This window comes from Trifolium pratense, linkage group LG3 (assembly GCF_020283565.1).
Source record: "Trifolium pratense cultivar HEN17-A07 linkage group LG3, ARS_RC_1.1, whole genome shotgun sequence".
Lineage (NCBI taxonomy): Eukaryota > Viridiplantae > Streptophyta > Magnoliopsida > Fabales > Fabaceae > Trifolium > Trifolium pratense.
The window spans coordinates 32,677,901-32,705,261 of record NC_060061.1 but is presented as its reverse complement, the minus strand read 5'-3'; the positions used below and the strand labels follow the sequence as shown (position 1 = coordinate 32,705,261).

At 36.1% G+C, this 27,361-nt stretch overlaps 2 protein-coding genes across 4 annotated transcripts; one reads left to right on the top strand and one right to left on the bottom strand.

Moving 5' to 3' along the window:
- Window positions 1-6,337: 6,337 nt before the first annotated feature.
- LOC123913433 (40S ribosomal protein S26-2) lies at window positions 6,338-8,050 on the top strand. Its single transcript, XM_045964178.1, has 5 exons — window positions 6,338-6,476; window positions 6,555-6,647; window positions 6,743-6,827; window positions 6,950-7,083; window positions 7,805-8,050. Exons 1-5 carry the CDS (start codon window positions 6,474-6,476, stop codon window positions 7,880-7,882), a joined length of 393 nt encoding a protein of 130 aa, XP_045820134.1. The 5' UTR covers window positions 6,338-6,473; the 3' UTR covers window positions 7,883-8,050.
- A 4,183-nt stretch (window positions 8,051-12,233) lies between these two features.
- Window positions 12,234-18,881, bottom strand: LOC123913432. 3 transcript variants are annotated; one of them, XM_045964177.1, is made up of 10 exons: window positions 18,310-18,881; window positions 17,989-18,041; window positions 16,958-17,188; window positions 16,343-16,519; window positions 15,612-15,704; window positions 14,914-15,096; window positions 14,715-14,817; window positions 14,454-14,633; window positions 13,358-13,917; window positions 12,234-13,263 (listed from the first exon to the last, which is right to left on the bottom strand). In XM_045964177.1, exons 3-10 carry the CDS (start codon window positions 17,159-17,161, stop codon window positions 12,736-12,738), a joined length of 2,028 nt encoding a protein of 675 aa, XP_045820133.1. In that variant the 5' UTR covers window positions 17,162-17,188; window positions 17,989-18,041; window positions 18,310-18,881; the 3' UTR covers window positions 12,234-12,735. The 3 variants fall into 3 exon arrangements, with proteins under 3 accessions (XP_045820133.1, XP_045820130.1, XP_045820132.1); XM_045964174.1 differs by lacking the exon at window positions 17,989-18,041 and having other exon boundaries at window positions 18,310-18,821; XM_045964176.1 differs by lacking the exon at window positions 18,310-18,881 and having other exon boundaries at window positions 17,989-18,234.
- Window positions 18,882-27,361: the final 8,480 nt, after the last annotated feature.

Here is a 27,361-nt window from a genome sequence, read left to right as displayed (position 1 = left end):
CTTGGATTTTGTGATGTATTAGTAGTTTTTATTTTTGACAAAAAAATAATATTAACGGGTTAAGTAAAACAAAACACTTATGCCATAACTAACTTCGAAAAGAAAAGAATTTTATAACTAACTTGCAAAAGCCAGTCTAGTCGATGAAGCTCTGCGATTCCCTCTGCTAGGGTTTGCGATTGATTGCCATTAGAAACCCTTCACGGCGATTCACTCTGCGATTCCCTCTGCTAGGCTTTGCGATTAGAAACGCGATTCACAAACTCAATACCTCTTCATCGCGATTTCTCTTTCTCTACTCGGTTTCCCTCCTCGACGATGATGCTTCTATCCCTGTCCGGTTAGGCTTCGTCACCGTGAGTGCTACCGCCGCCAGTGGTTGCCGGCCGCCGCGAGAGTGCAGAAGTTAAGCAAAGAGAAAGGATAACGATTGAAGGGATAACGATACTGAATCTCCAGGTTGTGTTATCTTTCAAATTCTTCCATGTTTGTATCTGTTCCGATTTAGGCTTTAGGGTTCATGTCCATGTTTGGATTGTCTCTCGGTTGCATCTTTTCCCTTTCGATTCAGTCTGGTTCCGCCGATCCTCTGTCTTTCGTTAAGCTTGCAACATAGGCAAAACATTCAAGGGGTTTTGCCAGGGTTATTGGAAATTATAGCAAGATAGCCACGGGGTCTTGCTAGGGATTTGGGATTGTCTCCTTTGTGAGAGTTGTTGGTTTATCTCTCCGTTATCGTGAGAGTTGTGCGTTTTTTTTTGTTTCCGTTTATTTTGCTCTGTCTTCCTGTCTGTCACGGTGTGCTTATTCTCCTGGCTGCGTTGTGTTTTCGCATTCGAAGAATTGTCTGGGTTATTATTGCTCTGTTCTTGTTCTGGTTTTTGTCAGGCTTCTGCGCTTGTTTTAACCATGGAAGCAACTCTAGAGAACCTTAATCTAGGCGAGGAGGAAGTTTTGAATTTCGAGTTGGAGGAGAATGAAACTGAACAAGATGATGTTAGCTTATGCTTAGTAGGTCGGTTTGTGCATGACCGCCCTATTAAGTTCAACGTCATGAAGGTGCGATTGGCTGAGGTATGGAGGCCGGTGAAGGGTATGTCAGTAAAGCAATCTTCACATGGTCTGTATTTGTTCAAATTCTTTCATCCATTGGATATTGAAGCGGTAATCAAGGGTGGGCCTTGGACTTTTGACAACTTCACACTGATTGTTGAAAGGTTGAAGGTGGGAGTTTCCCTATATGATATTCCGCTATTTCATGTCAACTTTTGGGTGCAAATTCATAACGTTCCAGTAGGAATGATGATTGAGAAGGTAGGAAAAGGGTTGGCAAACTATATTGGAGAATTTTTGGAGTATGATAAAAATAATAATACGAGCTTCTGGAGACAGTATATGAGGGTGAAGGTTCGGGTAGTGTTAGAAAACCATTAAAAATCGAGAAGAAGATTGCTGTGAATGGTGGTGAGGGAGGTGTTGTAAAATTCAAATATGAAAAACTCGGACTCTTTTGCTTTGTGTGTGGTATCCTTGGCCACTCAGAAGATAAGTGTGATGTTAAATATGCCATGGAAAGGGATGACGGGAGGCGAAGTTGGTCTAGCGAAATTAGAGCAGATGTCCGCCGTCCTGGTGGTCGTATGGACTCGCGATGGTTGCATGAGGAAGGGAGAGGTAGGGCCGATACGTTTACTGGAAGCCAGTCAAGGGGAAGTGCACCGAATTCTTCGCATTCTTCCCAGTCTCATTCAGAACGCCCAAGTGCACACGCTACAGAAAGGGAAAGTGAACCAGGGGTTAACTCTGTGGTGCTTCATGACAACAATGACATAATATCTACCCCGTCAATGGTAGCTAATAGACGAAATTCAGTTGTTCCCAATGAACCGGGTGTTACTAGGACTGTGGATACACCGCGTTTAGCCCTCTCGGCTAGATCCAATCTGAGAGAAAGTAGACAAATTACCCCATTGTTAACTGAAGTGGTTCACCCTGAGCAGATGGAAACGCATATGGAGAAAAAGCGCAGACGTGCTGAAGGCATAACTCTAGCAGCGACAGATGAGCATCTTAACCAGCATTTTTTATCGGCAGGTCTTGGCAGTTCCCAGGACTGCCGGGACTCATGAATATTCTTAGTTGGAATTGCCGGGGCTTGGGCGGCCCGAGTGCAATTCCTAATTTGCGGAAGCTTGCCCGAGAACATAAGCCGAATATTTTATTCTTGTCTGAAACATTATCTCATGCTAGACACCTTGAACCTATTCGGGTCACGTTAGGTTACGATTCTTGTCTGGCTATTGATGTGGAGGGGAAGAGTGGAGGTCTGGCGGTGTTCTGGAAGGATAATAGTAAATGTAGCGTCTTAAACTATTCGAGAAATTTTATTAATATACTAGTGGAGGATGGGCAGAAGGGGGAGTGGAGGTTAACATGTTATTATGGATATCCGGAGCGTAGTAGACGGAGACATGCATGGAATCTTTTGCGAGAGTTAGTTAATGTGTCCCCTGTACCCTGGTGTATAATTGGTGACTTTAATGATCTACTTTCACAGGAGGATAAAAAGGGCATTCACCCACATCCCAATTGGTTGTGTATGGGATTCAGACAAGCTATCGCTGACTGTAATTTAATCGATATTCCTCTTGCAGGACACCCATTTACTTGGATCAAAAGTCGAGGTACACCTCATGTTATTGAAGAGCGGTTGGATAGAGCTATGGCTAGTATGAGTTGGCTGCATCTCTTTCCTGACGTAAGACTATCTAACCTCTTGGCCTCACACTCAGATCACAGTCCAATTTTCCTTCAGTGCTCTCCTACTAGAACAGTCCGCTTCAATGGCTCCTTTCGGTTTGAGAATAAATGGCTGAAGGAACCGGATTTGGAAGAGATGGTGATTGATGGTTGGGGTGCGAATGACAATGTTGCGATAGTTGATCGTGTTGCTCGGTGTGCTAACAAGTTACAAAGGTGGGGCAAAAGGAAAAGAGTGAAGTTTAAACAGGAGATTGAAGAATGTGTCCGTGAGATGGAAGCGTTGATGGATAATCAAGGGGAGGTAGAGAGTAGGAGGTTTCAGGAATGCTCTAATAAGCATGCTACTTTACTGGTTTAGGAGGAGGGGTACTGGAAGCAGCGAGCCAAGATGCATTGGCTTCAAGAGGGTGACTTGAATACTCGTTTTTTTCATATGTCCGCTTCAGCTCGTAATAAGAAAAAAAAGATTACCAAACTTATGGATGACGCAGGTACTATAGTTCATACTCAAGAGGATTTGTGCGGGGTGGCGAAAAATTATTTTTATGCTCTCTTCAGAAATATAAGTGGTATTCATGAACCTGTGCTTAATCTTATCCAGCAAAGGGTGACAGAGGAGGATAATCAGTCACTTATGGCACCCCTGACCAAAATTGAATTACAACAAGCTTTATTTCAGATGCACCCGGATAAATCACCAGGTCCTGATGGTTTCAACCCAGCTTTCTACCAAAGGTTCTGGGAACATTGCGGAGATGATATTTTTGTAGCTGCATCTTCCTGGTTAGATAGGGGGTATTTCCCTTCTAGCCTTAATGAAACTAATATTTGTCTCATCCCTAAATGTGATAATCCCACTTCGATGAAAGACTTGAGACCTATTTCTCTCTGTAATGTCCTCTACAAGATAGTCTCTAAAGTGCTTGCTAATAGGTTGAAGCTTTGTCTGGATAAATGTGTTTCCCAGGGGCAGTCAGCTTTTGTCGAGGGTAGGTCGATCCTTGATAATGCCCTTATTGCTATTAAAGTTATACATGCTATGAAGAGAAAGACTAGAGGATATAGAGGTGAGTTAGCATTAAAAATTGATATTAGTAAGGCTTATGACAAGGTGGATTGGGGTTTCCTTCGTGGTATGTTAGTCAAAATGGGGTTTGGAGAGAAGTGGATACAATGGATGATGATGTGTGTGAGTTCTGTTAACTATTCAGTGCTTATGAATTTTGACAAAGTTGGTCCTATTACTCCGGGAAGAGGTTTACGGCAGGGAGATCCATTGTCCCCTTATTTATTTATTCTTGTGGCGGAAGGACTGACCGCTCTAATACACCAAGCTGTTAGTAGATGAGACATTCATGGTGTGCGAATCTGTCGAGGCGCCCCTGAAGTGTCTTATCTCTTGTTTGCAGATGATTGTTTCTTATTTTGCAGAGCTAATGTCGCTGAGGTGACCCAACTTTTAAGCATCCTACAAACTTATGAACAGACCTCGGGTCAGGAAATTAACCTGTCTAAGTCTGAAGTGTTCATTAGTCGCAATATGTCACAGGCGGCTCAAGCAGATTTAGCCGGTATACTTGGTGTGCGACATGTGTTGGGCACAGGTATTTATCTCGGCCTACCGTCTATGGTAGGTAGAAGTAAGAAGGCAATTTTTTCCTATATTAAAGATCGTATCTGGAAGAGGATAAATTCATGGAGAGGACGAGCCTTATCGAAAGCTGGAAAAGAGATTATGATAAAGTCAGTGCTTCAAGCCATCCCAGCATATGTTATGAGTATGTTTATCCTTCCTTCTTCTTTTATCGATGATATTGAAAAAATGATAAATGCCTTTTGGTGGGGAGGTGGCAATGGTGCTAGTAAAGGTATTCATTGGCTAGCATGGGAGAGACTTGCTTGCCCCAAAGATAAAGGGGGTTTGGGTTTTCGGAATTTTGAAGCCTTTAATATGGCTATGGTAGCGAAACAAGCATGGAAAATTTTACAAAATCCAGATACATTGGTGGCTAGACTTATTAAAGCAAGGTATTTCCCACGATCTACTTTGTTGGAGGCGTCCCTGGGCTATAATCCTAGTTTTGCATGGCGTAGTATCTGGAAAGCTAGACAGGTTCTGTTACTTGGGTGTAGGTGGAGGATTGGTGGTGGTGACAAGATACACGTCATGACGGATCCTTGGTTACGTGGGAATGGAGAACGCTGGATTCCTTCGCCTCAACCTGAAGGAATGTATAACTTATTTGTTAGGGACCTGATGGTAGATAATTATAAAGCTTGGAACGTGACTAAAATTCGCATGTTATTCCCAGTCCAGGTGGCAGAGAGGATTATTGCGACACCTCTCATTGGGTCAGTTTATGTGGATAAAATGGTTTGGGAGGAGGAACGAAATGGGTGTTACTCTGTCAAATCTGGGTACAAGCTTGCTATGAAGTGTATTTTCCGTAATGATAAATACCATGTGAAAGGTAATTGGAAAGAAATATGGAAAGCGCATGCTCCACATAAAGCGCGTCATCTTCTGTGGCGATTATGTAGGGGATGTATTCCAACGAGGCGTCGGTTACTAGAACGTCATGTTGATTGTGATGTTCATTGTCCATTATGTGAAGATGAGGTAGAAGATGATGTACACGCTTTTTTCACCTGCGCTTCTGCTCAATCCAGTTGGCAAGCAGCTGGACTGTCATCTGTCTTGGGTTCCGCAGCTTGTCAGCAAGGTAGTGCGGCAGATAGAGTGTTTGCCGTGTGTCGGAATGAGGATTACGCTACTATAGGTAGAGTGGCTATGCTGTTATGGAGCATATGGCAGAACCAGAATGATAAAATTTGGAACGATAATCTTAGAAGCCCAATCCAAATTGGCCGGGCTGCGTTTGATCAGTGGAACGAGTGGATTGCCGTCCATAAATTGCGAAGTAACGATGATCAGGATGATCCGCCTGCCAGCACCATTCGGTGGGAAAAGCCTCGTATAAGATGGTTAAAGTGCAATGTAGATGCAGCATTTTTTGTCGGTGCAGGTAGGACCGCGATGGGTGCTTGTTTTCGTAATCATTCTGGTGAGTTTATGGCTGGAATTACGCAGTGGCAGCAACTGACTTTATCAACAGAGGAGGGTGAAGCATGGGCACTATTGCAAGCTATGAATGAAGCTAAGAGTAGAGGTTTTGAAAGCGTCCAGTTTGAAAGTGACTCTCAAGTGTTAGTTGATGCTATTCGTACCAAACGGCGAGGCAATTCAGAGTTTCTCTCAATCGTTAATGAAATTATTCTTGTTATGTTATCAGGTGTAAACTTTGAAGTTAAGTTTATTAGGAGACAAGTGAATTCGGTTGCTCACAATTTAGCTAGGGCGGCCAATTCCTGGACTAGTTTCCATAGATTTGAGATTATTCCTTCATGTATTGAACTTTTGATAATTAATGAAATGCAGTAAGTTTGTTTGGTTCAAAAAAAAAAAAAAACTTCGAAAAGAAAAAAAATTAATTAAATATATATAAAAAATGACATAGGGGTGTTGAAAAGAATACGAGGGTTTTTATAAAACAATACGAGGGCGAAACTTAAAACCCAAAACATTTGGGGACATAATATAAACTATCCCTACCATATATATTAGTAGACAGTCACCAAAACTCACACTCACAGAACCCTAATCGTTGCGCTACAGATTGCCGCCGAACAACCTCCCAGTTTTGGCCACAATGGTTAGATCGGAATCCGAATCTCTCTAACTTTTCCAATCTATTATTCTCTTTCTCACCGTTTAATTTCTTCATTTTCAGACATTCAAGCGTAGGAATGGAGGTCGCAACAAGCATGGCCGTGGCCATGTCAAATTCATCCGTTGCTCTAACTGCGGCAAATGCTGCCCTAAGGTATTTCACTTTTTCTCAACTTCGAATTTCTGTGTTTGTTATTGTTGAATCGAAAATTCGAATTTATTGAATCGAATTTTTGTTTGTGTTATCAGGATAAGGCTATTAAGCGTTTTCTTGTGAGGAACATTGTTGAACAGGCTGCCGTTAGAGATGTTCAGGAAGCTTGTGTTTATGATCGTAAGCATTCTTCTTCACTTTTTTTTTTGTTATTGATTTGATTTGTAATTTATTGAATAAAATATTCTGTGTTGTTATTGATGATGATTTGATTGATTTTGTTTTTGATTTGTAAATTGTAGAATACACTCTTCCTAAGCTGTATGTGAAGATGCAGTACTGTGTTTCCTGTGCTATCCACTCTCATGTTGTGAGAGTCAGATCTCGCACTGATAGGAGGAAGCGTGAGCCTCCACAGCGTTTTGTTAGGCGCAGGGTAACTATTTTAACCCCTTGTTTCTCTTTGTTAAAATGTGTTTAAAATTACTGGTTAGCTTAACAGTTGCCTATGAAATATAATGTTGAGAGGTTTATGACAATAACAAAACTCAGATTTGGTTTATATAATCAGTGTTATAAAATAGTGCTGATGCTGAAATGATGTACCTTTATTGGAACAGTGGGTTAAAATAGCAGAATTGCGGCTTTCTTTCTGGTTATGGATATGATAACACTATAAAATTGATAACTAGTTTTAGGCATTAGGAACAATGTTGTGCTAACCTTACTTGAATGTGCTATGTTGATTAGACATTCTTTTACAGACTGTTCTTAATGTCGGTTTCTTTTCACCTTGTTTGACGGTTAGAGTCATTTGATGTTGTGATTGTGAATGCTAGTTATTAAATAGGATAGCTGTCTTCCTATGGCGAAGTCTTTCTATTATGTTTGTCAAAATGTTGCCCTTTGAAGTTCATATTTTGATTAGCCCCCCTTTTGGTGAAAGTTAGATTTTGTTGCCTGACCGAGTAGTAACTGTATTTGTATGTTTATATGATATATGTTTTACTTTTGGAGGATGTGCAGTTATTGTACGAAGGATTTTGGTTTTGTGGCTATGAAATTGTTGGAAGTGCTTGATCAGCTTCTATAATTCTTAACTATGATATTTATTTCATTTGGTGGTGTCTAATTTGTCTATTTGGTTCCTTTTCAAGGATGATGCGCCAAGGCCCGGACAGCCCGGCCAAGCTCCCCGCCCTGCTGGACCTGGAGCTGCCCCAGCCCGTGCCTAGAAGACGATAATCTGAATTTTGTTTATGTTGGATCAGTTTTCTATCCAGAACTTAATTTTTTATTCCAGTTTTGTGTAGCAACAATATATTATTGTCTAACTTTTATGCGTTCTTTGGCAATACTTACTTTGATCGTTTTGAATGAGAGTGGAACTTGATTTTTAATAATTGCCTAGAATGTTTGAGTAAGTGATATAATAGCATGAAGCCTTTAAATTAGAAAATTATAAAAGTTAGATGTGCCTTGCGCAAATAAAAGTGTCTGTCTTAACAGTTTTAAAAAATGATTCTTGATTGTGTTTTAACATGCTTTAGAAGTTCAACTATCTTCCTTGAGCATTTATTTATTTATTTATACATAATAGGAATGGTAGGACATTCCTTTTAATCCATTCTTCCACACATATAATCTAAAGCCATATGTGGCAGACTTGAATGACAAACATAAAGCTGATTCATATATTGTAGTTAGCATTTTCATTCATGCCGAGGACTGGCCAGTGGTTGTTCAGTGAAACAAAATGGTCTGGAAATAGTGATTATAACTCATAATCTATAAGTTTTTAAAACCATGTAATTATTGGCCGAGTGCAGCTGCCTCTAGATTGTTTTAATAGAAACTCTTTTTATTGGTATAGAATCTCTGTTGTGTTTTTACATAGTGAATTTTATTGGTATAGAATCTTTGTTGTGTTTATACCTAGTCAACTAAGGAAAGGCACAATACCAGTCACTTGATAACAACCACCCTTGTTTATAGCCTGTTTTGTTCCTTTCTACACGCTTACTGCTTCTTGCTTTTTAAATATGGGGTATTGCTTCCCGTCACGTTCTTATGCCTGGTCAACTTGCCCAAACTCTTGGTTCAAAACTTTTTAATACTCCTACTTATTTGTGAATTTCTATTTGCTCCCCAACTCTTGATTTTCATAGCTTGTCCCTCACTGTCAAGGATGTGTCTGCAGAAAACATGAACTTTTCAATAACAACTTTTGTGCCCTAGACTTTGAAGTTTGAACCAAATTTGCATTCTCTAGGGTTTGAACTTGTTTGGGACATGACGTTGTGCAGAAAACATGAGCTTTTCAATAACAAAATAACACATTGAGCTAAATTACTTTATCCCTCTTGAATCTAACTATGCACACTGATTTCACCAATGATCCTTGAATGAATATTTGAATAGATTCCACAAAGGTTGCGTCTTACTTGATTGAATCAAGCAGACTGTAGTCGGTGGTTGAATCAAAGCAGATATCTTAAATATTGATCCTCAATTAATTTTTTCATCCTTAACCTCAAACATCAAATTATTGATTTGGGGCGGAGGCTAGGATGGGAAAGCTAGGTAGGTCTCCCACCATGGGAAAGGCATGTGAACCGTCGGATGAGAGATGTTATGATGCACCTTCTGTACCGTAATTTCTTTTCCCTTTCACTCCCCCATCATCTCTGTCACACTCTCTGCAACTATTTTTTGTTCTTTTTCTTCGCCATTTTTTTTTTTCCTTCACCTCCAAATCAAAACTTTCATCTCTTAAATACAACACCTTATTCTAAGATCAAAGCCACACATTAATAATTAATAATAATGAAACACCTTATTTCATCTCTGTTTTTGAAAAGGAAAGGAGGTTGCAGTTTATTTAGAAGGATATGGTTATTTTTCCTTATTTACATGGGTTCCAATTATCTTTGGACAATTAAACTGGTGTTAGTGTCAAACGCTGTCTATGCTCTAGCACTCCTTGTGCTTTTGTTTTTCTCTAATGAAATTTTTTGCTGTTCCAAAAAAATAATGATAATTAAAAATTCAAAATAGTCCTTCTCTTTCTCTATTTCAATGTCTCCATCAAATTTTTCATCTTCATCAAATTTTGGTATTTTAATTTTTTTTTTCCATCTCTATTGAAGGTTTTTAGACTTCAGATCAAACCCAAATAAACCCACCAAATTATTTGAGGGTTTTCATTTTTCTTGCTAATTTGAATGAAATTAATAGGAGATTAAATCAATAATAATTAGTTTGAAGAAAGTAATTAAAAAAGAAGTGATTGTGAGGTAGAAGAAAGGAATGAGAGACACAACTAAGAAACAAAACACAGCAGCAATGAGAGAGATGATGGAAAAAGAGAGAGAGAGAGAGAGAGAGAGAGAGAGAGAGAGAGAGAGAAAAAGTATAAAATACAGTTGGTACATCATAACATCTATCATCTAACGGTTCACATGCCTTTCCCATGGTGGGAGACCTACCTAACTTTCCCACCCTAGCCTGCGCCTTGATGTGGATCGTAAGCAGTGAAGTTGCCTGCTGCCGTGTCTACTGCAGTTACATAAACCTTAGGATCAATCCAATGCATGTCATTTAAGATGAAGAAGTAAGATTAAGAAAACATAATGAAACCATTTCAGAACAATAAAAGATGATACGAAAGCCCCAAAATCTTGAGTAGGCATGACAATAAAACCCATACCCGCGGGTACTCATCCAAACTATACTCGCTTTGACGGGGAAAACCCGAGTTGACTGGGTTTGAGTTCGGGTTTGAGTTTTCCCCGATTTCAAAATATGGGTTTGGGGCGGGTAATGAGTACATTGATACCCATCCTGAACCCGCACCACTTATATTAAAAATTAGATTTCACCTCTTTTAAATTAAAAACGCTTGAACAATTTCTTAAATTACGTTCATATATTTATTTTTTATTTTAATTTGAGTATTAAACAAATCATTTTCTCTATTATTTTTTTTTTGTTTATTTAAAAAAGTATTGTTGAGAGAAAATAATTTTGGACATTTAACTTTTTTTTTAATAAAAAAATACTAAAATATAATCTAAATTCACATGGAAAGAGGCGTAATGAGATACCCGAAATCCAATGGGGATACCCGATCCCCGTTGGGTATGGGTTTAGGTTATCATTTTTATCCCCACTCGAATTTGGGATGAGTTTGGGAAACCCGAACTTTATGGGTTTGGGGAGGGCAAAACCCGTCCCCACCTCGCCCCATTGCCATGCCTTGAGCGTAAACAGAGATGGAGAAGCCAATTGGCGCACGTCGGCAGCGATGAGGATGAATATGCGATTCACTACAGATGGAGAAGTCACAATGATTGACCCTCAATTTTTCCCATTATACAAATGGGAAGAAGTTAATCAGCAAACGACGGCGAACATGGCCAAATCATGATTCACAGCAGCCAAAATCGAACCTTTTGACATATAGCAATTGGTAACATTATACAAAACATAGGTTTGATATAATTGTTGATTATGCTGCAAACATTTTGCTCTAATTTTTGGATTATGTTGTTAACTATTGAAATTCATTTGCTGTAGCTGTGTTGTGCTGTCTGTGCAAAATGAGGAGGGAAAAAAAAATTAAGAAAACTCAAGTGCAAACAAATCATTGTATAAAAAATGAGTTAAAAATTGATTAAGAGTGTTTAACAAAATAAAAATGAACAAGATGATTAGTGAATGTCCAGATGAAGAAAACAGTGTGATAAAAGAATGGAGGCGAAGAGCATAAGTTTGAAGATGTAAAGAAAGACTGTGCAAAAACAAAACAAAAAAATACGCAAGTTTTTGGATCCCATGTTTTTTCTCACATTTTTTATGTTCTTTTTAGTCTTAAATCTCAACCGGAAGTTTAATCAAATGGTTGATGTAATTGCAGCAGACACGGCAGCACACAACTTCGCTGCTGAGGATCCTAATTGCATCAACTATAAATCTTAGAAATACCACTATATATTTAAGATGATATGAATTTATGTGTTCCATGAAATATTGTTTGGGAGAACCTAAGATCGATTTGAGAAATTATTGTCAGACTTTACTTATCTCGAGGACGAACTTTGAATTACCAGACCATCTTTCTTGAAAATCAGAGGGTTAAAAACAAAAACAAAAAAATTATGTAAAAAAAAACTATCAGTGTAAATATTTTTAAAAGTAAAAGATCAAAACAAAAAAAAAAGTAATTTTTTTTTAACCGTTACCGAAAATTAAGTTAAGCATCCGAAGGAGCAATTTTTCCAAATTTTTTTATGTTGCTACAGAAGGCACGGCAGGCTCCCATGTGAATGAAGAAGTAGGAAAAATGGCTAGTGTATAAATAATTGATCAAGTGAATGGACAAGTTGTGTAGAAAAATTGAATGCATAAAAAAATTATTTGGCAAAATCATGCATGACACAAGATTTGTAAACAGAAGTAACAATAGCCAAGAATGACTAACTAGAGATGGATTTCATGCCACAAACAAATGCCCTGAAAAAATGTTCCCATCAAAGCTTGATATAATGTAAAAATGCATGCGATTCAATCATAGAAAAACCACCATTGAAAGAAAAAAAAGGTATCATAATTCATAACAACATGCAACCAAAAACAAGTCTTTGTCACTGAAGACAGACTTTTGGTTGTCAAAGATACATATTCATAGAGGTCTGAAGGTGAAATGTCAAAACATCATTGTGTTACATACATCATAACTTACTGTCACAAATCATGTACAACATATCACTGGACTTCAGAAGGAGAAAGGATACGGTACTGTTCTAAGTTCCAACAGAAATGTTAAACTCTTCCTACAGAAATAGGAGAGCAAGGGATATAAAGCCGAAAGGAAGAATAAAATTTGTGAACATCCTTACCAAAGACTTATTCCCATCAAGTCTATATCTCATCACAAGCAACCAACTATAGTTTCTCCCAAAATCTACAACAAAGGATGAATTGACTAATATCTTTGAGTTGGTATAGTCAGAGAAGATCCTGCAGTATAAAGCATCACACAAGAGGTTATCCTCCATATCCTACAAAACGCCTATAGGTTAAAATGTCAATTCATCTTCTCTTCGATCCGAGTACATTTCTCTTTCGCCTTCCCTGCAAGACTTGGAACAACTGGTGCAGCGCCTTGAGAGGATGAAACACTAGAATCCCCTTTCTGATCTTTTGTTCCCAAGCTCAGCTTTGTCAGTGGTTGCGAGCTACTGTAAGTTCCGAACTCAATAATTATTTGAGGCGGTGCCGATTTCTGGTCCTGCTCAGATTTTTGGGATGCTGAGGAGCTGGTGTTGCCAATGCATTTGAGAATAGGAAAATCATCATTTGAGAGCTCAAAAGACTTGGAATTATTATTATTATCATCATCATCATCATCCATATCAGTCTCAGGAAGAACCTCTTCTATTTGCTTTCTCTCGGATGATTCGGACGATGCATTATTATTGTTAGTATTATTATTGTTTTGACCATTCCCATGACCATTATTCCCAGGACCATTATTCCCATGACCATTATTCCCAGGACCGAATCTCCTTGGCCTGGAACTTCTTGCACGGGAATTCCAGTAGGTACTATGAGTCTGAGTCAGAAACATCCAAACATTTTGAGGATGATATAACGAGTAATCATAATATAATATAAATAAATAAAGTTTGAAAGCAATAGCAATTTACCATGTTAGGTATGTATGTGCCAGTTCCTCGCGATTTCCCTATGTCTTCAAGGCTAAAAGTTGGTGGAGGAGGAGGAGCATTTGGAGGAATGAATGTCTGTCTCGGGACATATAAGTCAGCCCCTCTATGATAATACATATACCAGTTTTGTTGTAGCGCAAGCAAATCAGCGTCAAATGGTAATGATGAGGAACTCGAATGTGCAACAGCATCAAATGGTATCAATGGGGAACTCGAATGTGCAACAGAATCAAATGGTATTGATGGGGAACTCGAATGTGCAGGGAGCGGCATGGCATGATTACGATATAACTGAACATACTGTAAGCCACCATAGTAGTTGTCACAATCTCCAACGAGGACAGGCTCTTCAGATTTTCCAGTACCAAATGCAGGAACGGGAACATCAATATCTGGCCTTTGTCCTTTCCCATTTCTATTCAAGGTATTCATGAAAAACACCTCAAGTGCTCCACCCATGCTTTGTCCTGGAAGTTTAAGGATCTCCTCAAGCCTTCGAGCACCGAAGGTAAGAGCGAATCTAATTCGATGTAAATTGCCTGCAGGAAGAAGGTAAAAAGTTTGACAAGTGTAAGTGAAGTATGCCTTTTGAAAAATGTAACCATTACAAATTTTAAATTGTTATACAACATTAATCTATGATTTTTTAGTCTCATACATAGAAAATTGAAGTCATCAGAGGAGCATATGTCAAATATAAAATGTTTGGTCCGAATGGAACCAGAATCGGATCCTTTAAGCAAGGTCACGGGTTTGATTGTCTGAAACTTGAAGATGAAAAAAACGTGGTTGGGAGGGGAGATCTCACTAAAGGTGCCCAACCAGGTTCCCCGACTGAGATTTGCCATGGCAAAGTCAGTGGATACTTCACGCCAAATACATGGTTAGCAAATATGTTTGTGTATTTCTGTAATGAATGATACTGGAGGAAGCCGTGATGCATTTGTCTATAGAATGCAACATTGTAGTGAGCTTAAAAATGTTTTCACACTAAAGTATGAAGTTGGCTTACAAGCAATGAATACAAATAAAAATATTCACTGTAATCAATTCATGGCTTAATGGGCAAAATTACCTTTGTTGACACTGCGGCCTAGATTGTTGTCATTTTTTAGAGGATCCAAAATGTTCATGAACTTGATGGAAAATTCACGGGGAAAAGTTTCAGATGCTTTTGGAACCGAGCACATATCCCTATAATTTTTAAGAAGCTCTTTACTGAGCAACAATCCACCTCGATCACATTCTGGTTTCTCTGCGATAAGCAAGTTGGTATCAACAATCCCATAAAGTCATTAATACATCCAATCGCTTATGCAGCCCCAGTAATACTTACCGACAATTTCGGGAAGGGAGGATAAGGCTTGTGGACCATCTATGGTGACATAATTCTTCTCCCAATCAAATGTGCTGTAGTAGTCCAAAAATCTGTACAGCACCTGCTAGTAGCAGCAGTTCAGTGGTTTTATTCCCTATGTAGATGTAAATACAAATGTTGATGGGTTAAAAATATATTAAAGGAAGACTTAACTCACCTCTAGAGGACCGTGCAATGATGAATGAAAACAATTGATAATATACAAAACTAATATTTCAACTGCATATGTTGACAGCAGGCCATGATGTGCACCAAGAATTCGGCTCTCATAATAGCACCAAGCTTTGACTAAGATTATACTGCGTTTGAAGACATGGTTTTTCCCGACAAATTCGTCAACCTAAGATTATTATTATTTTTAAACGAGAAAGTATTAGCAAAGCCTGAATATGAGCAAAATGCACGGGGTATAGAGTATAAAGAGGCTATATAAACAAGTAACTCAATGTTGAGTTTAGAGCACTACAAGTCGTTCTGACTGAATAGTGGCACACAAATTTAATAGATGGTATTTTCTATATGATCTTTAAGGACCCCAGAAACAAAGGTAATCAAGTAGTAGAAGCTGTAGGAAGGGAAGGGGCAGCAAAATCAAATATCAAATAAATATAAAACATTAAAGGAAAATGAGTAAAAAATTACAGCAAGAACCAGACATGACATATAATTTCTTATATTTACTACTTAGACTAATGACCACATAATAGTTGTACTTAAGTTAGTAATCAAGTTTCAGCTTTATATAAACTGTACAAATTAACAGTAACATGAATGAAAGTTAAGCTTATAGATTTTATGCTTATTCAACTCAGAGAACATGAACCAGTTGTAAATATTAGCAAAAACAAGATTTACCTGCTCCAGAAAGCGCAGAGCATAGAGTCCAGCCATCTGATTGAAAGAGATATCAACTGCTATATTTTTCACTGTGCATTTCACAACCTTAACCTGCAGTTCAACATCCAAACAATTAAAATCCTTTTAAGCTATTCCACGAACATGAATGACTACTTGGCTTGTAGCAGAACCCAGTATGCAGGCCTAGAAGAAATAGACACCTAACATGGTTGGAAGTGGTAATTGGAAATCTTAACCTTCCAATAATCAATAAAACTAGGAGGCTCCGAATAGTTTAATAATTAATCGGTCCAATCCTCCATCCTTCATTTTACAGAAAACATATGCATGCATTAAACACAAACATTAGCATTAATAGTTAGAAAATGGACTACTGATGTATGCATGGCACTTATCTTATCGGATTGACATAAATTGGATATAGTTGTCAGCTCTTTTGATTATTTCTACTAATTTTCCTTTCAACCTAAATAGTAGCAAGATCTAGAGTGACTATTCAGAATGTTCTAGAGGCATGGGTATATTTTAAGATTCTTCTGATTGCAGTGATAAAAGAAAATAAGAAATATATTATTGATGCTAGATTGCTAGATAAAGATATAAAACTTAGAAGCCAAAAATGCAAATGAAAAAGCTTAAAGGCAATTTCAGAGTGTAGATAAATGAAGATTCTAATAAATCCGAATTCAATAAGTAGAGCAGCTTAAATGGAAATTTAGTTTCTAAACCTGCGCACGGATGTGTTGTATGTCTTTTACTTTATATTCAAGGTCCTCTCCACTGCCTAGTAGATTGCATACTGCCTGTGGCAAATCCTCCTCTACACTTTCATGACAGAGAACTGTCAAGTCAATATCTCCATCTGGAAGATAGGTTTTCAGTGGGACTGATCCAAACACGAACACCTGCAGTTAGCGCACAAAAGATAAAATATTCATTTATGGACACCGCTGTAATGGTATATACATAATGAAACCAATTTGTTTTATGCTCCTTAAAAAAAAACATCAATAAATTTGAAATGGATTTCATTTTGGCTTGTTCAAAAAAAAAAAAAAAATTGAAATGGAGGCAAGTGCTTTTTAAAAGTTGTGTCAAATTCTTCAAATCAACAAATGTGAAATTCACCTCAATAATATTCAATTCAAGCATTCCTAATTTCTAACTTAGTTATCAGAATAAGACATAATTAAAAACCATATGTGCTGAAAACCAAGAAAATATGTAAACATTATGAAGTTTTACACTTTTCCAATAATATTCAATTCAAGCATTTCTAAATACATAACCCATTCCTACATGCGATGATTACAAGAATGAAAACTAAATCAAAAGATTCAAACCTCTCCCCCATAGTAGCCGCCAATGAGCCTCTTAACAAAATCAATAATCTTCTTTCTGTTCTCCTCAGAAACAACATTAGGTTGAACTATACATAGTATTTCCTGTGCCCTCTCTTCAGCCTTAAACCAAAGCTCCTCATCCATTGATATCATTGTTTGGTCACGCGAGGAGGACAGCAACAAATTTCCTTGTATAGTACCCATTGTAGCCAGTATCAGAACTCAGACGTCCTGCAAATAAAATGAAGATTAGATAACATATTCTACGAGTTGACTCAATTATACAAGAGTTTTTGTATAACATCTATTGTACAATTCAGCTCAAAAATTTAACAATCACTGTTACAAAACTCTTTTCCCTCCAATTCCAATGGAGGGTCAAAGGCCCCCACTTCAATCCCACACAAAGCCCATTTCTGTTCTGTGCAGGCCCATAGTTTCTTCCCTCATTGGTTGTTTCATCAATGGGCTTTTTCGCTACTCTTGCATTGGGCCTTGCTCCGGGAATGAGCTCTAACGCTTACTTCGCTTACACCGTCTGAGTTTTAACGGTTCCGGCACAATCTCCTACCAAAATGCACTCGCCGCGTTTTCATAATCGGTCTACCAGCAAAACTCGCTCCAAATTCCGTTCGATTAGACACAGTAAAATTTTTGCAGAATGAATGTTAACAAGGTTTCAATTTCTTATAATCACACCAAAAACCCTAATCCCAAACCAACAAAAACCGAAAAATATAATAAGCTACATTGATGTTTTATTAAAAAAATATTATTTTTAATTAAATAAGCTGCATTTCATCGTGAATGTAGCAAGAAGAATACACATCAGTGCAAGAACATCATGAATATTCCTTTAGAATTTCAAAGGCATGATACCATATACTCTAATCACTGATAAAAGTTCAATAATTTCACAAAATATATTCTTTTATAAAATGATAGATTGATATAAAGAAAATACATACACAATTTTTAAACACTCATATTTCACATGGGATTGAGATAATGTAAACTGAACAGAAACTTACCTATGAATTCACATAATGGAAGAAAACGAAAGGGATGGATATGAAAATTTGAACTGGAAACAATGAAGAGATGTTAAAAATTGGTTTCAATTTCAGATAATCACACCAAAAACGCTAAATCCCAAACCAACAAAAACCCTAGCCCCAAACCAAATCAGCAAAAAAATCAACCATAAATAATCTAAGCAATGAGAAAAATATAATACACTACATTGGTATTTTATTAAAAAATGCTATTATTAATTAAATAAATAAATTAAAAAAAAACTTTTAGGTCACAAATGAAATCTATTGAAAGTAATGAGAAGAGAGTGAATTTACCTCAAAAAAACATAATTTTTTTTTGCTTATGTGATGAACGCAGCTGAATTAGGAGTTGTTAATCTAAAACAAGTTATTAATCGCAATGAAGAAATAGAATGAGAAAAATCAAAATTCTAAGCGGAAAAATTCTCCACTTTCAGTAGCTTCTAACTCTGATTCTCATTTTCCGTCAAAAAAAAAAAAACTCTGATTCTCATTTGTCACAAAAATCTCTTTTACTTCTTTATATAATTTCAAAAAAGGAAAATAACCCAAAAATAATATAAGAACAAAGAAAGAAAAATGAGTCAAAAAAATAAAGAAAGAAAAATGAGTCAAAATTATAAACTTTCAAAAAAGATATTAAAAACACCATTTTTTAATACCTAAATTTATTTAATTTATTCATACAAATATATGTAACCGACATTTTCTTTTTCTTCATCAGTTTTTAAGATTAAAAAGATAAATTCGGTTACTCTACTTTCATCATCATTTCCGGGTCTTGCTCATATTGAATTGTGGGAATTGAACTTCATGATAGTAGTTGATGGATCCTTTGTATTTGTGTCACATGTTGTAAATTTTCCATTGAGTTTTTTTTAAAATGAGATATATATTACCACAACCGCCTCCCAGCACAAGACGTATCGAGATAGATTACAAAAATTTACAAAGATTCAGAGAAACAAAATCATAAACAAATCATACAAAGCACAAACAAAACATAAGACTAGACCATCAGCTATGATAGTTAGAAGCTAATGTAATACTCGTCGACTTCAACCACCTAAAAGAGAAAAATTTGATCTTGTCCAACAAAATATGGGGCGTGTCTGCAGATCTTGTGAACAATCGATGGTTTCGCTCCGTCCATACAACCCAAATGCAAGCAAGCAAATGGGCTGCAAAAATGATCGACGCACGCGAGAACCACCTGCTGAAGATGCAAACTGAACAAAATGATCACGCAGAGTAGTGAAATCCACCAAAGAAATACCAATCCACGAGCGCACTAAATCTCAAAGAGAACCAACTGTGCTGCAGGAGATGAATAAGTGATGGGCTGACTCGGCCTCTACACATCCAAAAACGCAAGAGTGAGTTGTAGAAGATAAAACACCTCGAGTAACCAGGTTTACTTTCGTGGGCAACCTGTCACGCAATAAACGTCAAGCGAAGATGGAAACCTTCAACGGAATCTGGGACTGCCAAATGAGGTTTTCGCAGCATCCATAGTAACCGAAGCAAGAGAAGTAAGAAGCTGATATGCTTCTCTAACGGAGAAACCTGTGACAGGATCATGGCGCCACTGCCACCTATCAATAGAATCAGCCTGCAAGAAAATGTTAAGAAGTAAAGACTGACACTCCCCCAACATTTCCTCCTCTCATGCCCTCAACTGTCGCCACCACTCCCACGCCTCCCCACCCTTACCCAACCCTAAAGAAAATATCTCTGCCACTGTACCCTCACTCCATTGAGGTTAATTGTGCTTACCCGAACAAACTATCCATGCTCTAGTTCCTGATAACATTCAGGAAATAATTACAATACTATATGACTAGTACTTGATAAAAATAATACTTTCTAAGTGTCACAGAGTAAAGAATATTTATAAAAATTTTCACATTGAAAATATGTGAGAATATGATATTTTAAAATATAATTTATCTCCAAATAAAATTATATAAAACATCTAAGGGTTTAAAAAAAATCCAAAATTTTAGCAAAATGTTGAGAATAACATATAAATTTATTTTGTAAGCAAAATAAAATATTGGGTCGAATTTTAATGAAGGGACAAGTGCAACCACTCGCCTACAACACGAGTAAGCAATCAGGATGAATGAAGAAATATCATCTTCATACTTTTTATCAAATAATAGCGATATAGTATTGTAAATATTTCATGAATTTTATCTGGAACTAGAGCATGGAGAGTTTGTTCGGGTAAGAATAATTCAACTCAATGGAAAATTTACAATTCCTAACGATGAAGCAAAATTTGCACTACTGGTCTACATGAGAATTGAGGTTTAATCCAGAAACTTCAACATGACATCTTCATGTAATAAAGCAAGAATTGCATATGTTCCTTTATTACATCACAATGTCATGTTGAAGTGTTTAGATTAAACCTCAATTCCCATGTAACCCAATAGTGCAAATTTTGCTTCAGTGTTAGGACTTGTAAATTTTCCATTGAGGTAAATTGTGCTTACCCGAACAAACTATCCATGCTCTAGTTCCTGATAGCTTTCAGGAAATAATTACAATACTATACGACTAGTACTTGAATCTTTACTCTTCTTAGTGTCACAGAGTAAAGAATATTTATAAAATTTTTCACATTGAAAATATGTGAGAATATGATATTTTAAAATATAATTTATCTCCAAATAAAATTATATAAAAACATCTAAGGGTTTAAAAAAAAATCCAAAATTTTAGCAAAATGTTGATAATAATAAATAAATTTATTTTGTAAGCAAAATAAAATATTGGATCGAATTTTAATGAAAGGACACGTGCAACCACGCACCTACAGCACGATTAGGCAATCAGGATGAGTGAAGAAGTATCATCTTCACCCGAAGACCTTTGGAACAGACACGTGTAACCACGAACCTACAAGGCGAGCAGGCAATCAGGATGAGTGAAGAAGTATCATCTTCATACTTTTTATCAAGTACTAGCCATATAGTATTGTAATTATTTCATGAATTTTATCATGAACTAGAGCATGGAGAGTTTGTTCGGGTAAGCACAATTCAACTCAATAAAAATTTACAAGTCCTAACGATGAAACAAGATTTGCACTACTGGTCTACATGGGAATTGAGGTTTAATCCAGAAACATCAACATGACATCGTAATGTAATAAAACAAAAATTGCATTTGTTCCTTTATTACATCACAATGCCATGTTGAAGTGTCTGGATTAAACCTCAATTCCCATGTAACCCAATAGTGCAAATCTTGCTTTAGTGTCAGGACTTGTAAATTTTCCATTGAGGTTAATTGTGCTTACCCGAACAAACTATCCATGCTCTAGTTCCTAATAGCTTTCAGGAAATAATTACAATACTATATGACTAGTACTTGATAAAAATCTTTACTCTTTTAAGTGTCACAGAGTAAAGAATATTTATAAAATTTTTCACATTGAAAATATGTGAGAATATGATATTTTAAAATATAATTTATCTCCAAATAAAATTATATAAAAACATCTAAGGGTTTAAAAAAAAAATCCAAAATTTTAGCAAAATGTTGATAATAATATATAAATTTATTTTTTAAGCAAAATAAAATATTGGATCGAATTTTAATGAAGGGACACGTGCAACCACACACCTACAACATGATTAGGCAATCAGGATCACTGAAGAAGTATCATCTTCTCCCGAAGACCTTTGGAACGTACACGTGTAACCACGCGCCTACAATGCGAGTAGGCAATCAAGATGAGTGAAGAAGTATCATCCTCATACTTTTTATCAAGTGCTAGCCATATAGTATTGTAATTATTTCATGAATTTTATCAGGAACTAGAGCATGGAGAGTTTGTTCGGGTAAGAACAATTCAACTCAATGAAAATTTACAAGTCATAACGATGAAACAAGATTTGCACTACTGGTCTACATGGGAATTGAGGTTTAATCCAGAAACATCAACATGACATCGTAATGTAATAAAACAAGAATTGCATCTGTTCCTTTATTACATCACAATGCCATGTTGATGTGTCTGGATTAAACCTCAATTCCCATGTAACCCAATAGTGCAAATCTTGCTTTAGTGTCAGGACTTGTAAATTTTCCATTGAGGTAAATTGTGCTTACCCGAACAAACTATCCATGCTCTAGTTCCTAATAGCTTTCAGGAAATAATTACAATACTATATGACTAGTACTTGATAAAAATCTTTACTCTTTTAAGTGTCACAGAGTAAAGAATATTTATAAAAATTTTCACATTGAAAATATGTGAGAATATGATATTTTAAAATATAATTTATGTCCAAATAAAATTATATAAAAACATCTAAGGGTTTAAAAAAAAAAAATCCAAAATTTTAGCAAAATGTTGATAATAATATATAAATTTATTTTTTAAGCAAAATAAAATATTGGATCGAATTTTAATGAAGGGACACATGCAACCACACACCTACAACACGATTAGGCAATCAGGATCATTGAAGAAGTATCATCTTCACCCGAAGACCTTTGGAACGTACACATGTAACCACGCGCCTACAATGCGAGTAGGCAATCAAGATGAGTGAAGAAGTATCCTCTTCATACTTTTTATCAAGTGCTAGCCATATAGTATTGTAATTATTTCATGAATTTTATCAGGAACTAGATCATGGAGAGTTTGTTCGGGTAAGAACAATTCAACTCAATGAAAATTTACAAGTCCTAACGATGAAACAAGATTTGCACTACTGGTCTACATGGGAATTGAGGTTTAATCCAGAAACATCAACATGACATCGTAATGTAATAAAACAAGAATTGCATCTGTTCCTTTATTACATCACAATGCCATGTTGAAGTGTCTGGATTAAACCTCAATTCCCATGTAACCCAATAGTGCAAATCTTGCTTTAGTGTCAGGACTTGTAAATTTTTCATTGAGGTTAATTGTGCTTACCCGAACAAACTATCCATGCTCTAGTTCCTAATAGCTTTCAGGAAATAATTACAATACTATATGACTAGTACTTGATAAAAATCTTTACTCTTTTAAGTGTCACAGAGTAAAGAATATTTATAAAATTTTTCACATTGAAAATATGTGAGAATATGATATTTTAAAATATAATTTATCTCCAAATAAAATTATATAAAAACATCTAAGGGTTTAAAAAAAAATCCAAAATTTTAGCAAAATGTTGATAATAATATATAAATTTATTTTTTAAGCAAAATAAAATATTGGATCGAATTTTAATGAAGGGACACGTGCAACCACACTCCTACAACACGATTAGGCAATCAGGATCACTGAAGAAGTATCATCTTCACCCGAAGACCTTTGGAACGTACACGTGTAACCACGCGCCTACAGTGCGAGTAGGCAATCAAGATGAGTGAAGAAGTATCATCTTCATACTTTTTATCAAGTGCTAGCCATATAGTATTGTAATTATTTCATGAATTTTATCAGGAACTAGAGCATGGAGAGTTTGTTCGGGTAAGAACAATTCAACTCAATGAAAATTTACAAGTCCTAACGATGAAACAAGATTTGCACTACTGGTCTACATGAGAATTGAGGTTTAATCCAGAAACATCAACATGACATCGTAATGTAATAAAACAAGAATTGCATCTGTTCCTTTATTACATCACAATGCCATGTTGAAGTGTCTGGATTAAACCTCAATTTCCATGTAACCCAATACTGCAAATCTTGCTTCAGTGCAGGACTTGTAAATTTTCCATTGAGGTTATTTGTGCTTACCCGAACAAACTATTCATGCTCTAGTTCCTGATAACTTTCAGGAAATAATTACAATACTATATGACTAGTACCTGATAAAAAATCCCTTTATCAATTTCATGAATAGTCAAGTTAATCTCAAATCAAAAGGTTAAGGGATCTTGCAAATCATGCGACGAAATACCAAAAAATTACAAGGTTTGAAATTAAATTTGATTTAAGTATCCAATAAAGTTTTTTTTTTAAAAAAAACCTGGGGAGAATTTGTGTTTCAAAATCAATCAACAATTGCTCCCATATGAATAAAATAGTGATCATATAAACCAAAAATAAAAATCTTAGAAGAAAACAAATACTCAATGTATCATGGGTTAAGGATCAATAAGTTTGACAAAAAAAAAAAAGGAAAAGCATTGTCAAATCAATAAATATATCAGCTTAACCCAATTCATCACATTGACATTATATCTATGATAAGAAGACCAACATATTAGGGTTCATAAAAAATTACACAACAACTATAATATGTATCTAGTTGGCTCTGATACCAAATACTGATGTAAAATTGTTGTACTTTAGCCATAGTAGATACAAAACTATAGAATCTACAAAGAACGTATAAAGAATGTAGTAAATCTGTACCTTGAAGAGATTTTAAGAGTTCTTGTACCTAAGGTAGGAGCAGCTTGCTGTTTAGTTCCAGTAATCAAAGCTAGGCTCTTAGTTGGCTATTCATAGATCTGGAGTTGTCCTCTATTGTTGATTTAGCGGCCAGATCTGATACATATTTCAAGGTCAGAGTATGTATTAACCCTAATGAGAGTATGTATTAACCCTAATGGTTGTGTAGTATTTATAGCCACAAAGACCTTTCAATGGACTTACATATGAGAACGGCCCAACCCAATTACAACCCAATTGAATTGATAAATATCCATTTATTTAAAGGTTGGTGAATAAGTATCTACTTATTTGAAGGGTTTTTTTTTTTTTTTTTTTGAGTTTTTTATTTAAAGGTTGGTGTGTAATTATAATTAGAATTTAATAGTTGATTAAAATTGCAAACAAATAATCTTTTGAAAAATTAAATTACTACAATCTTTTTGAACAAGAAATTATTACAATCTTAGAAAATCATTTAAAATCTTTGAATTACATTTAGTCAAAATATACTTGTTAAAATTGTAATTAAATTATATTATTATCTTAAATAATCTTCTAAAAAAATTAAATCATTAAAATCTTTGATTGTTTGGGTCAAAATAATCTTTTAAAATCATAATAATCAAAATTATATTATTATATTTCTTTTTTTGAAAAAATTTATTATATTACTTCATTGAAAAGTTTTGGGCCCTTTTGTGTCAAAAATAAATACTCCATTCGTTCCTTTTTAAGTGTCGCTTTTGACCACTGTATACGTGTCAATACATAATAACTTTGATCACTAATATTTTCAATTATCTATTATAAAAAATTGTAGAAATTTTATATTTTGAAAATATTCATCGAGACAAATTGAACAATATATTATTTGCTAACATTTGATTTTATATATTAATAAAAATTTATAGTCAAAATAGATTAGAAAATTGCTTTTTTCGCCCCCCATGTTCCTCTTAAACCCCCCAAAAATCCCAAAATAACCTTGAATTTGGGGGGTTTAGGAAGCTATGGATCCTAGGATCCGAAATATATTATGTGTGGTTCGTGGGATCCGAAACAAGCCAATTATAGATGGGAACACGTTTTTGGGGGGGGGGGGGGGGGGGGGGCGAAAATTGTGCTTATACGTTGGTTTGGAGTCTACAATCCAAAACCAATTATGTTCGGATTCTGCGAACCGAAATGGTCACGAAAATCACAGGTTTGGATCCTGCGAACCGAAATGGTCACTAAAATTACAGGTTTGGAGTGTACAGTCCAAAATCAAGTTTTCTGCAGAATTTTTTTACAGTTTTACAGGCCAACATTATGCATGTTCGGAATTTGCTCTTTTGCACTAAATTAAAAGTTAAAAATAACTATTGTCATTACATACGATAACTTCAAACATAATCAAATAAATCACAACTTCAAACTCTAAAACGTAAGTTACAACTTCAAACTTAAAAACAATTCAAGCAAAATGAGTTCGTCTTCATTTGGCTCCATCTTCATTTGTCTCTCACAACTACAGGATCATCTTCATTTGTTTCCATCTTCATGTCACCTTTTTCATTCTTCATGAGTTCGTCAAACTCAACCATCCGGTCCATAAATGTATCCTCCCAAGTCTCAGCCTCTGGCGCCCTATGATTTTTCCATTCCTTACAAGTTGGAGGCAGTGGACACCCAACCTTCAATTTAACATACACAAAATGGTTTGGAACCATACCAACACACATAATGCGTGCAGATGGATCCAACGGTGGACGTCCGCGCAGTGGAAAATAGGTTTCACAATAACCAATCTCGTGTTTAGTTAATAAAACTACAACGCGGTTGTAGGCCGTTGCAAGGATATGCCCCATATCTGATTTCACAATCACCATAGTAAATCCAGCTTTTATAGCCTCTTTTTTGCACCATTCGATCATCTCATCTCGGACCTTATACTTTTCACACTTAAAAAAATAATTGGCAGTGTTAACCAAAATATTTGCGGGTTCAACTACATTAGGTTGTGCAATGTCGGGTTCATCGATGTTCGGTTTCATTTCAAACGGAGGTTCGGCCATCACAAACCCTACCTATCACAATAAATTCAAAATTTTAAAAAGCTGTCCAGTTTGGCATGTGGGATCCGAAATGGGTTCGGATTGTATGAGCCAAACGCGACTGCGATCATAAAACCATGAAAATTGAAAAAATTAACGTTTTAAAGTGTTTATTACCTCTTGTATGACTCCGATTGAGTATTGCGCCCCTCTTTGAGTGAATAAACGTTGCTTTCAAGTCTCTGATACGCCAAAAAAATCGCACTAGCTCCAAAGCTCCCAATTGAGTGTCCAAGTGGTTATGAAAGTGCAACTTCTGAAATATAGGCTTTATAGACTCTATTCGGATCCTACACACCGAATATGAGCGTTTCCGGTTGGTAGAATCCGAAATGATGCAAAATTTTAAAAATCAAAACATTTCGGATTGTACAGTCCAAAATCAAGTTTTCCTGGGCAAATCATCAACGATGTACAAGTCAGGCATAGCCAGCCAATGACTTGTTTAAACTGGTTTCGGATTGTATGGTCCATATCAAACAAGTTTCGGCTTCCATACTCCAAAACCGTTAAAAATAAGGACGTTCGGATTGTACAGTCCAAACCCAGGTTTTCCTGGGCAAAACATCACGTTCAAGGCAGACATAACCAGCCAATTGCTTGTTTAAACTGATTTCGGATTGTATGGACCATAACAAACAAATTTCGGATTCTAGAGTCCAAACGCATTTATAGGGTCAAAATGGTCACTTTGGGGGGCCTTGGAGGAAACAATGGGGAAAAAAAAGCAATTTTCAATAGATTAAGTGAATAGTACAGTGATAAATAACAACATTTAAAAAGGAACGAATGAAGTCAATAATGGGCTTCTTTTTTTCAAAAAAGAATTTCATCCGTCATTTATTATTATTAT